Below are 13,600 nucleotides of genomic sequence, written 5' to 3' on the forward strand. Positions count from 1 at the left end.
GTGTCTTTTGTTTCGTGTACCACAAACATTCTGAAAATATGCCCTGTGCAGCTTAAGTACAATAAAGTAATTTTCCTTCACTTACCAGGCTTGGATTTCTGCTTTGGGGGGTGCTTGTGATTGGTAAATGTTGCTGCAGTGCCTGGTATAATTGGTCCCTCCTCTAAGTCAGACTCCGGGATTGTAGTGCAGCCACCTAGTTGAAATGGAAGAACTGTAATGTGGTGTTTATGTAACAATAAAAGTTCATCAGTGCATAAATAAGGAAAAGAGATGATCAGTTAACTGACATGAAATCCTGAAAAGTATAAAACTGAAAAAGTTGATACTTCAAACTTGACAAAAATTTCTGTGAACGATAACTGTAACTATTGTTTAGAATACTCATTATGCCTTAAATCACTTCTCTCTACAACTTATGCTGATTTAAAACAGTTTGAATGTATTAAACCTATAAAACATATAAAACTGATTGTTGAATTAGTTCAATCAGTGTTGAATTTCCAAAATGGAAATAATTTTGTCTGTGTTAAAGATCAGATTACTGGGAGCTACTTTGTAGTAAAAGTAATTAAGTGTGAATGAAATAACTTTGTAAAGTCAAAGCTTATGAAGACTGTTAACTTGCCACACAGAATGACATACGATGATATTTTTTGGATGGGCTATTAAATACAGTATTTTTATTAATTAGTGCTAGAGATATGGAAACTCAAGGACACTTTCACTGTCCAATTCCACACTGCATGGGCAGTGCTTTTATTCTTCATAAGTGATCTTAGAATATATGAAATGACTGCTCTTTGTATTTTGCAATATTACCTGCTGAGTAGCTCACTATAGAAGAAAACGATGCAAAGCTTCCTCTTCAAACATGTTAAATGACTATTTATACGAAATTGAAGAAAGGTACAATCTAGTACTACTATCACCATAAGACCATTGCAATGGTTTGAAATGCAGTAGGATGATGTAAATTTGTTTCAAAACAACTGTGATCAACACTTCAGAAAAAGCGTGACAGTTCCACATCAAAAACATGACCTTACAATGAGTACATTGCTAGCAATGCAGCATATAGCCTGAATGCTTAGCTTGCCACATTTGTGAGCTTTTCAGTGGATGGCAACATGAGCAGCTTTTGTCAGATCTACATGGATTTCAAGGAAAGAAGTGGCTTTTTAGCCCAGCTTGAAGATCACATTTTTCCTAACACATTTGTCAAATAATTCATATTTCTGCATTTTTTTTTCTTTAAATATTCTTATCAGCTCTCATATGGCCTGAAATTTTGTTTAATACTTTCAGATTAACACTTCATCAAAATCCCAACAAAGTGCATAAAAAGCTCTATGCTTAATTGTGAGCAAGTACTCATCTGCTTTTTAATTTAGCTCTTATTTAAACATTTTGTTGGTCCAAGACCTAAGTTTACATTTCATTCTCTAGTCCTCCTAGGAATACCACTAGCAAGCAAACAAATCCATTTACATATTTATTGTCTTCTGAAATGATGTGTTTATAAACTGTAAGTCAACTCCCAATGGAAGAGAACACAGGCTTTTCTGTTTTACGCCATAATTGTTTTGTTTTGAAAACAAATGTTCTATTTCAGGCCCTAGAATTTGGGTACCCAATTTGCAGCAACCTAGGCTATTGTCTCCTCAGAAATTAAAAGAATAGAACTTTTGTTAAAAATAGAAAGACATTGACCCAACAATATTGTTACAGCATGTTTTGTTCCCAAGTAGGAAAACTGCATTTCTTCAGTGGTTTTGGAAACACTGGCAAGATAATGCACAATGTGCTACAGTAATGTACCACATGGTTCTAGCTGGTGTAGAGCATGGCAGCTCCAGTGAATATTGTGGAAATGGTCATGTATTTCTATCAGCTGAAGAACTGATACAGCATTTTTTGCTTCTAAGGAAGAGAGAAGGCATAAGTACTCTATTCCAAACACACTCTGTCAGCCAATTTAAGAAACATCATGGATTCATGTTTGACTTAAAGCAAGCAAATCTATCTAGTCAGAGAGGAAGGTTAGGAGTAAATGTGTCAACAATATAAAGACTGATATGATGCATCAAAATTTCAGATATGAAAGTGGATAATTAGAGGAATGTCCTCCTGTTAAAATATTGTAACACTGAGGTAATGCCTGACACTGTAAATGTACCTACAGTCTAAATGAAAACAAATACTAGTAAACTAATATTTCTGTCCCTACTTACAAATTGCGACCAAAATGTAAACTATGAGATTTCACAAAATGGAAACCCATTGCTTTAAAATTCAATTTAGATATTTATTCTTATTCTTCAGACAGAATCTATCCTCTTAAACAGAAACTTGTAAACATCGGCTACATTAAGGTTTCTCACACAAAAGTACTAAGAATGGTATCATATTTTAAAAGGTTTTATAACATTTGATATCGTTATGAGTGAAAATTCACTTAGTCCATTAACATCTGTTGAATTTCTGTAGGCAAATAAAAGAACTTTTACAAGATTCACTCTGAAACCTGAAATTCCTAACTTATGTAAGCTTAGAGCAATACTAGCTTTTCAAGCTGATAGTAACTGAAATAAGAGTTAGAAAAGGTCTGTTTGCCCTTAGGCATAGCACACTACTTTCTGAAAGGAAAGCAAGAATTCCTGCTCTTGATTTTGATGTCAGAGATTTGTTAAGATTTACTTGTCAACTGATATTGTCAGAATGTACCAAAATTAAAAGCAAAAGTAACTTTTTCAATAAGATTATTTTCCTGATATTGAGGATTGAAATTTTACCAGTGGCAGACTATTTTACATGCAAAGAAAGCACAGACAGACTATACGGAGCAATACTATCAGCATCATTTTCAACATTATGAGTAGCTACTTCTTAATTCTGTAAAGATACTAACACTAATACTGGTCCACCTGAATTGCTTTTAAAACATTGTTGTTCCACAAATGCATTCAGTGTGCTGAGAGCAGTATTYTCAGTGGGGCTGGATTTCACCAGGACCCTTGCTCCAATAATTATTTCAATGATCCACCAGACAAGAAAGCAATATAACAGTGATAATTCTACTGTTTTTAGGAAATGAGAAACATACGATTAAGGTCTTTGCAACCATCCTTTTTCTGTTCTCTTCCAACACCAATATTTTTTTTCTATTTCTGCAATTAGAATCTGTTGGACTATGTTCTTTATATTCCACATGTTTAGAGCTAGGTAGAATGACTCTGGACCCCTGTATCTACATAGCAATCTGCACACAGAAATACAAGGGATATCTGCTGCTACTCCTGAAATCAATGGCAAGTTCCACTTTGATACTTCAAAGGGCACAGTAACCCATCTTCATGATAAAGATGGATAGCGCTGGAAACCCCGTGAGTCCCCAGAGGAAAGGAGGAGTAGTGGATACAAGGGAATTGTCATGTTCTTGAGAAAGAATGTGAACTATAGCATTTGCTGAAGATATAGTAATCTTTCACTTGAGTTAAACGGGAAATGGATAAGGCCCAAACATGCACCTGTGAACACAACATTTAAACTAATAGAATTTTAAGTGAGAATTCTTTTTGAATTCTTGTATATCTCTGTCTCTATTTCAAAAGTTATCTACTGAATGTCCATTTTAGCAAGCATTTAAAATTTTTATCCATCTAGAGTCCTATGAAAATCATAACAGTAAAATCATTCACATTCTTTGATAATTATTTAAGCAAATGGTACAAATCAGGAAAAGTGAAATATTTTAGGAAAATCGGGGGGAAGAGGCAGGGATAGTACATAAATCTACAGACTGGAAATCATCCATGTTGAGAAGTTCTCCAGATGTCAGCCTGTAAACAGTGCTTCATACAATGAATTTCACCATTAATTGTTGGCAGGAATAACATCTAGAATAAGACTGACTYTTCCCCCTTTTTCTGTGTAGCTAAATTTGTTGTCTGATATCACAGATCTTTTATCAGTTATGATAAATCCAAGCAGCAAGCTGAAGTTAGCAAAACCATTTGATAGGGTACAATATGCACAAAACTACACTCAAGCTAGCTGTGAACTTTGTTCACTGAAGGAAATGAGATTTCTCTTGCTTATTTTCACTACATCTGTTTTTGCAACTCTTTTAGTTCTTAAGTTGGAAAAAGACACCCACACCCAAAGGAAATATAAACATATAATACATACTTAAAGGTAAAGCACTGACAGTTTTCCTACAAGTTCCTATCACCATGTTTTTACACATGTTTTAATATGACTATAAAAATTGAAAAACAGGAAGACAAWAGTAGTATACATCTAAAGAATAAAGGCACTTTCAGGGAAAGACTATTTTGGTTTTCTTTCTCTTCCAGTCAATCACAACCTAAAAAAACTCGAAAGTTTCCATTTTCCTCTTGAAATTAACTCTCTCACAAGAGTCTTTACAGAAAGAAGAAAAAAAATGTTTCATGAGTGGTCTTTGGCAGCAAGACAGTCAAGATCTGAGCAGGAAGCTCTCTAAAAAGCATTTTTTTTCATCCATGCGCATACCATTATATGATGGAGACAATCTAAACAGCAAAGTTTTTTCACAGAGAATTTCAAAACTGTAGACAAATGCATACACAGTTGTTTTTTCATACTGTCTGTAACGTTTAAGAAAGAATATAGTAAAAATGCAGTCTAAGGTATTAGAGACTTCATTATAGAACAGATTTTTATACAAGACAATTAGTTCKTACTGACTGTGCTAGCAACATTTAATAAAGTCTTACGAATTTTATTGGAATCTGCTCAGCAAAAACTAGCCTGCCTGCTTAAGTAAACACTGCACGCAGCCTTTGTGGCTAGATAGTGCTAGTGCCGCTTCCCAGAAGAGAGAGAGAGAACACTAAGATCTACGGAAGAAAACGCTACAGATCTGGGGGGCTAATGAAGTCCAGGCAAGATTGATTCACAGACTGGAAGTGAATTGCAGTCCCGCATTTGAATAACCATATGCTGGAAATGTAAGCATATTCCCATTGCAAAATGTAAGAAGAGAGAGAGAGAGAGAAGAGAAGGYAGAAAGAGAGAGGGAGGGGAGCGAGAGAGGGAAGGGAGAGAGAAGTGGCATAGCACGGAGTATGTCCATTTGTGTGGCTACAACTGGGTAATCACAAAACTCTGTTTTTGTTCAGTACGCCAGGTTTGACATAACCAGATTCAACCTGATGGAAAATATTTCTGCGTGACATTCCATTAGAACAATAAACTCGATGAAAAAAAAAAAATCACACTGCGCATTCGGTCCAAGGTCACTGTAAGTCACCAAAAATTCTTTTCAGTACACGGGAGTACACAGGAACATACCAGGCTGTTGTTCGGCTTTATCCTGATTATCCTGAAATGTTTGTTAGTGAAACTACCAGTTCATAATTTCCCTACTTTGTCCTGCAATAAGTTGCAACTATTGAGAGTTCCACAGAGATAATTTGCACCACTTGCTTGGCTTTTGTTGATCTCGCAGCATGTTCAAATATTCTGAATGTGCCTGAATTTCTAAAATCTTGACACAGGAAGCCCAGGGTACTTTCACAGTACAATCTCTTTATGAGAGTAGCTATGCCATTTAAATTGTCAAATTATCTTGGCCATTTTTCCAGGATGTGGTTGGTGCATGTGGTATGCAAGTCATAGGAATGGCATTGGGAACACACTGCTAAGAACAGATCTAACAGCTGTTTTTGTTAAAGGAGCATTATCGGACACTCAGCCAAGAACACAATCAAAATGAACGTTCAGTAGTGCCCTTACCAAAGCAGGACTGAGCACAGAATAACAGTAAACTATATAAGGCCATTTAACATTTACCAAAATTCATTTTTTACTCACTATGAACAGCACATGAATAAAGACAGTTGCGCTTCAACCACTTAAATCTACTGTTTCATCCAACAACCCGTTCACCTGGTGAGCTTGGACTAGTTGAAAAATGTGCTCTTTGTGTTCTGATGTGTGTTGGGAGATGTAATTATTATTCAGTTGTGTAGTGCTTGGAGGACTTCCATCTTCCTTTATGTAACAGTATAAAAAAAATTGGTTTATAACAAGGGCTTTTCAAGGGGAATAGCAACCCTTGAAAAATACCAGAACAATACAAATCATTGTAATTTTTTGGAAGTACACTGTCTAACATAACACCTGGTGCTTTCTGACTGGGATTCATGCCCTCTCCCTCTTTTATTCACTGTCTCTCTAACTGCAGTTGCATTTAGCATAGCTATACAGGATTTTCCTTCAAATGTTTAAATACTGCAGCACCAGAAGTTACAGAATCCACTGTCATCAAGATATTTGCAACATAACTTTCTTCCTTCAGCAATGTAAGCTCAACTTGATACCTTTTGGGGGAGTTAGAGAATGTGCAAGGGTTTTGCTGCTATTGGTTTGGTTTACATACATAAATTCATTTTGTGCATGTATATATCCATATGTACCTACAAAATATATAATTAATTGCAGCAAAGATGTTTTTAGTAACACATTGAGATTGTATTTATTGTATTGTTTCAGTAATGTGCAGTGGTAAGGTAGGTAGATCTTTAGAAATTACTTGTTTAGTTACATCTAAAAATTAACCAGGTAATGCTCCCTTTGGTAGAGATGCATGCATGCAGACATATACATGCACACTGTCTATATGCATATGCATGTATACATATACACACACAAATCTGGGACTTACTAGTGAAGAAAGAGTATGTCCTAATTTCCTGTAGATAAAATTTGAAGAGACAGCAGATATTTGTGGTTTGCTTGCAGTTTTGTAACTTATGAGCGTTTCCAAGTGCTCTGCCGTACATTTGCACCTCAAACCTTCAAGACCTTCATTAGTTTGGAGGCAGAAATAACTAACTACCCTCAAGAAGATGGAGAAATATTGACCTAGGCACAATAATATTAACAAGTCATTAACGATGAGAGAAAACTCAGAAATAGGGGTTATTCAAATCAGGATTTTTGTCTCAGCTGTGAATATGTAATAATTGATAAGGAAATTTGCCACTTGAGGATTTGCTGCACAAGGTCTTTTGGAATACTGAGACAGCCTTGCAACAGTAATCAGAAAGATGCATAACGAAAGGCTTATTCATTATCCAGGTAGGAAAGAGAACGAAATGAAAGAAAAAGCATTTCAGATGGTAACATGCGAGTTTGGGCAACAGAAAAGAGGAACAGAAATACTGACATCAGATGCAAAGTCAGATATAATGTGGATAACAGAAGACAGTGGAATAGCGATTGGGACCCAAAGGCAGATACTGCAAGACATATCCTGTTTAGAAATACAAAATTAAAAATGGTACAGTAATACTTCATAGCAGCAATGTGATGTGCCATGCCAAGAGTAGCACTAGAAATGGTTAATTTGGAAAAGGACTAAAAAATGGTTTACTGAAAGTAGTGTCAAACTTTAGCTATAGACCACCAGGATCAGATTTCAATACCAACTGCAGCTGCCTTAACAGAAAAGATATGAAAGTCATAGAAGTGGTCAAAATTAAAAAATACAATACGATACAATACAATACAGTCTCCCAGTGTGATTGTGATGACCATGAAAAAGGTAAATGCAATTCTGAAATCCATCTGGGTTGAACACGGCACTGGTGAGACATCTGGAATGCTGTGTTCAGTTCTTGTTACCATGCTCACGAAAGATTAAATAAATCTGAAACAAATGCAGTTAAAGATTACTATGATGATATAGAAGCAACCTGTCTTAAGGATAAGAGAGTAAGGGATCACTCTTTCTAAGCCAAGAGGACTGGAAACAGAATGGGCTCATCTTTATCAATAATATAATTAGGACAGAAATCTTTCATGTAAGGTAAAATAAAGGACACACTTGAAACAAGAAGGAACTGATCATTAATTAATTTTGAGTTGAAATTAGAAGGTTTCTGACTCACTAGAAGAGCAAGGGTCTTAAAGAGCCCCCAAACAGAACGAGTGGGAGTAAACAACTCCACTGTTGTTTTAATTTAATGGGATTAAACTACATCATTCTAATACAGAACTTCAGTGTTTCTGAATCATAAATTTCTTCATCATAAAATAAAGATTATTTGCTTACTTTAATTAATTGTAGCAAATAATCAACTAGTTCTCAATGGAAAATAAAAAAAAATGTAAAGATTCTGGAATCTTTTGCTGAAACAAGCAGTGATGCTGTGAAATACTTAAGAAGTGTAGTTTTGACAATTCTAGTTCTCTAAGGTATTTGGTAAGCAAACTTTATGTATTTATATTTGGATGGACATCTAACCATAAAATACAAAAAATGCAACATGCAGAAATTCAGTACAAATAATCAGACATTAAATTTGTAAGAGGCTAAAGAACTAGCTGCTGTTCTGTATCTCCAGATACTACTTGGAAAAAGATCAGACACATTAATGAAATAAACAGAGATACAAGCATCCTTTTCTAACATTACCGAAATAAACACAGTGAACATATATCTGGTGAAGTTCCTTTGGGTACCCAATGGAGAACTCTAGGAAATCAAAGCGTTGTTAAGAGAAAAAGAATATCCTCCATTTTATCTTCCAAAAGTTCCCTTCCACACCTGAAATACAACCTCTGCTCAGGAAATATGCTCTTCTGTTGCATATATTGAAGACAGCATATTGTAACTTGTGTATTATTTTTGTACATTGTAACCTTCTGCTTTCTCAGCAATTGTACTGGGAGCTAAGAACTAACCAAATGTTAATTATGAATTGTCTTTGCTTCAATATTGTAATAAGTCACTTAAATGTCTTATATTTATCTTAATCCCCTTAGTATTTAATACTTTATTTACTATCTAGTCCACTGATGCAATTAATCCAAATGTTATCTTATGTTAGGTCAATTTTTCATGATGCTAAAACATGCAACTGATTTTAGGAGAAAAAGAACAGGATGGTTCCTGACACGACCATATCGAGACAGAACCTGAGTATTTTTCTGCTGTGCAGAAGCCTGCAGCAAACATCATTATTTTGGCAAATCAAAGAACAACTGAAAGTTAAAAAGGCCATGACCATCAATACACAACTTTTAGATTTCTGAAACAAAAAGGTACCTTTTAATTGTATCATACTAAAAGGAACCACAATTTAGCTTATTTGGAGGACACAACTGCATATAATACTTTATATCTCCTGCAGACACAAATTTCTCTCTCATTAAAAAAATTTCTTCTTACTCAGCAAATTTTATTTGAGAAAGTGGATAGAATTTCATGATTTTCAATATCACCACACATCAATGTGTAAATCAACATGCAAATTCTCTAACAACAATGGTGTCTAAATGTTATGAAAATGATAAAACTGAAAAATAAAATTGATATTCCTTTACTGAAGTTATTTTGGATATTTCTTCTTGCTTAAGAATGAAAGACTTAACAATTCACAGAAGCAAATATTTTGTATAATACTTTTTGCCTGAAAACCAGGCATCTATAGATATGAGAAACTGTGCTCCCAAAAATCTCTTACCACTTGGGAGAACCTTGACACTAAGCTTTTCAGACAGGAGGGAGAGATTTAACTTGGCTAATGTCATCAGATGAATTACATCCACTAGAAGATAAAGGATAGTTAAAGAGAACTATGTTCAAATCCAACCTGTTTCTTTTTGGTAAAGCAATGTCTGTTTTTATAATAAAAAACCAAGTCTGAAACAAAGTGGCTTTTTATATGGGAAGTAACAGGATTAACTGTACTATTTCATCCTTTAAGAACGTTGACAGTGCTGCTACTGTCCAAAATACTAAATTAAGTAAGTCACCAAGCAAGTGGAATAAGGAGATGCTCTCAATCAGCTATTTATATGCTGTATGCTTTATTTAACTCTCTAGATCAACTCTCTAATTTCTAAGGATCGTCTTTTACCTCAAGTAGGAGGAGGGATTATTCATTTTAAAAACAATTTTGATAACTATGACAGAATACCCTAAAATCTGCTAAAATACAAGGTAAAAGTTGTATGACAATAGCAGCCCCTTCCCTCCAATTCCAAAACATAATTTTATTGTATCTGTCCAACATTAGTATAAGCTGAACAAAGTCTATGGTAAATTAAACGTAAATCTTGTAACATATAGTTTAAATAAAGTATAATTTAGAAACCCRTACAACCATCTTCAAGGAGGGTATAAGCAAAAGAAAGCAATCTGATGACTAAAGGAACAAACATGCTATTCGAGATATACAATAAAAACATTAGTCAAGTAACTTAAAACTGCAGAAAAGAATGAATTGAAATGACGGACTTTTACAGATTACTTTGCCCAGTCACAACAATCAATAAAAAGAAAGAAAAGATAAAAAAATAAGGTTTTAGAGCTATTTTTACTGGTTTGTGCAACGTCCTGCATATCCATTTTTAAAAGTAAAAATATTTCATATTTTGAACATATGAGAATCATGCTATGTTACAATGGACCTCTGGAGGTCATTTAGTCCAACTTCCTGATCAAAACAGGTTTAGCTAGATCAGGTTGCTCAGGAACATATTCAGTCAAGTTCCGAATATCTCCAAGAGGGAGATTCCACAACTTCTCTGCATGACCCATTCCAGAATTTGACACAGCAAAAATAATTTTACCATATTATATCTAACAGGATTTCCCAGTGTTCCAACTTCTATCCATTACCTCTTCTGCCACCTCCAAGAAGAGGTACACATACACTTGGAATGACCCAGTTCTGCCCCAGCCTCCAGCAGGGAACAGAATCGATACAGCAGGGCAGAGCTGTGCAGGCTTTGTGCTCCTGCTCATCCACTCTTCCCAGAAAGACCATTACAGTGCTACCTTGACAAATTATTGGAGAATACTCCCACCTACTGATATAATATTATATGTATGCTAATCACCATTTCACAAATAGATTCTGGTAACAGTAACACTAAATAAAAGATAAAAGKATTAAATGATTATTGTTATTAACTACTAAAACATTTACATTAACAYATTAACTATACTTCTCTCACATGCCAAAAAATTCTTTTTGTTAGAAATACTAAACAAGAAACCCTACAAACAGAGTATAGGCTTTCCCTTTCCAAATGACCCAGGACTAAAGCAGAGACTGGAAAAGACATTGCCTAGAAAATGATTTGTCTAAATAGGGTCACTGAAATCCAGATTCAGTTTCCGTTATGTAGTCAAATAGCATGTAGGTACAATAACTTCAGCTGGCACCAGGCTTAATGCTTTTTTTAATCGATCTACCCATAGCTTAAGTGCACACACAAGGATATGGATTGTTAAATAATTCTTTTTTAGCTATTATTGACTATGGAAATATTATACACGTTGCAGCATCACCTGCACTTTCTCAAATACGAAAGGCTACTTACAGCAGGCTGTTCATTTTATCCTGTGAATCCTCTAACACTTGTGATATTTTCTGAGCCCTGGTTAATTGGCTGAATTTGTTAAGAACCRATTACTCTGGGGGTCCTCTTTGTTACAGCCTACGTTGTAAGCAATAAAGTACCATTAGATTCTTTGTATTTGATTTACTTCTTGTTGTAATTAACAAGGCACATTAAATTCTTTGTACTACTTCTCTTCCTCAAGTTTTTTAGCTTCTCCTCATTTGAAGAATTCAACCAAAAGAATAAATACTAGGGGAAGCTTAATATTTTAAATGCACGTTTTATGGTAATGGTTAACAGCACTTATAAAGGGCTTGGAACATGCACACTGAATGCATCTTACACAGAACTCAGTGGAAATAAATAAGAACAAATCAATTTAATTTTAGTATTTTCTCTATACTTTTTATCCCATGAAGACAAGAGAATAGCATTCTCCTCATTGTGCCAAAATTGCACAAAAAAATAAGGCTTTTACAATCCTCTCAAAATATAATTCAGTACTTGTGTTTTCCTTTTTACTAGCACTAAATCTGCAGTAGATAATAGCAGAAAAACATCACCTGTTCCTTCCTTTCTGTCCAAACACCCAATGAAGTCCTACCTGAAGGAGTAAATTCAACCTGTGAAGAGAACTTACACAGTACTCTGTTATGTCCTCTGCTAAGCCTGTAGGTTAGCATCGACTAGGTGAATATGAGTAAAACAGTAACATACATAAATCCTGGCTGAATTAAGTCAATGGCAAAATTCCCAGTGTCTTCAAGAGGGCCAGGATTTCACCTTTATCTTGTTGATCAAAACAATTATTTCACTGTTCAGAAGGACTAGAGTGCTGTGCCAACCTAGAATTTCTTAATGCAACCTGTCATGCCGAGTTTTAAACTGTATATACCTCTGTAAATATTCATTTTTCATTCTACCAAGGTTGAAACTGTTGACTTGCCAAAAATATTACAACATAATCAAACAGCATAAACAACAAAGATCTTTCCTTCATCTTAGCAGAGAGCCAGAAGGACCAGGACAGCTAGTGGAAAATACTCTCTCCATAGTATAACCTTATTGCTGGTCTGCAAATAAATAATCATCACTCTCTCACCACTCGTTACCAACCACTCATGATCCCACCTGCTGAAGTGGCAAGCCTGCATTAGAAGAGGACAGGTTTGACCCACAAAGTGAAGTATTTTATCTGTTTGACAGTGATGTGTTACAGAAAGCTTCCTACATTTCAGTGAACCACAGAGCAAATATTCAAAGGAGTATCATGTTCTACATAGCACATACTGACACTGAGAGTAGACTACGCATGAGTATTATAACGCCTTCTGTATTTCTTCACATTGCTTATAATATATCCTATAACTATACTAATCAAAATGATTGCATATATTTGCAATTCAATAGTCAGACAGAATCAAGTTATCCAYATGAGAATCAATTTTACACTGAACCAGAGTAAAATGGTGTTTTATATATGCTGCAAATGGAACCAAAAATAAAGGCCTTTTTTTGGCAGAAAGATACCTGTAACTTTTATTGTGAAATATTTGGGAAATCTGCTGTAAGAAGATYGTACAACAAGCATTTTTTCCCTCAAAAACTAGTTGAACAAAATAATCAAACAGAACTGATGAACTGATCTCAGACTTGGAAAGTATCGCAAAGTAATTAATTCTGTTGATACAGTGCCTCTGTACGCAAACAGGGCAGTTTATTGCCACAGGCATCATAAGAGCCTGTTATACTTTCAAAAAGACTTCTAGCTCGAACGACTGGATTTCTCTATGCTCCTATGATTTTATTGTCTGTAATATGCAACACAGCTCTCACCAAACCTCTTTACTTCTCTCATAAGACTTCTGGGATGATTCGACTTCACATTATTCTATAGAATTCCATTCTTCCCAACCATTTTGCAAGTAATCTGACACAGTATCTCTAGCAGCATAATATACTCCACTGACTGCAATCTCGTGCTTAACTTCTGTCACATTATTGTCTGCTTTATCAGTGACCTGATTCAAATGAGAATGCCAGTTTATAACTTCATTTAAGTATCCTCAAACAGCAACTTAATACGCCTAATGACTACTTTGCTTAAAGAAAAGAAAAGAAAAGAAAAGAAAAGAAAAGAAAAGAAAAGAAAAGAAAAGAAAAGAAAAGAAAAGAAAAGAAAAGAAAAGAAAAG

At 34.9% G+C, this 13,600-nt stretch overlaps 1 protein-coding gene across 5 annotated transcripts in view; it reads right to left on the reverse strand.

The window, feature by feature from the left end:
• The window catches only part of BBS9 (Bardet-Biedl syndrome 9), a 309,884-nt gene that overhangs the window by 120,651 nt on the left and 175,633 nt on the right, over nt 1-13,600 (reverse strand). For all 5 annotated transcript variants that reach the window (XM_085303707.1, XM_085303713.1, XM_085303722.1 and 2 more), the window contains one exon: nt 86-196. In XM_085303707.1, the coding sequence (XP_085159833.1) occupies nt 86-196 (111 nt within the window). The remainder of the gene's footprint in view (nt 1-85; nt 197-13,600) is intronic.

Source organism: Rhea americana, unplaced genomic scaffold (assembly GCF_003343005.1).
Source record: "Rhea americana isolate MKP2758 unplaced genomic scaffold, rheAme1 scaffold_100, whole genome shotgun sequence".
Classification (NCBI taxonomy): Eukaryota; Metazoa; Chordata; class Aves; order Rheiformes; family Rheidae; genus Rhea; species Rhea americana.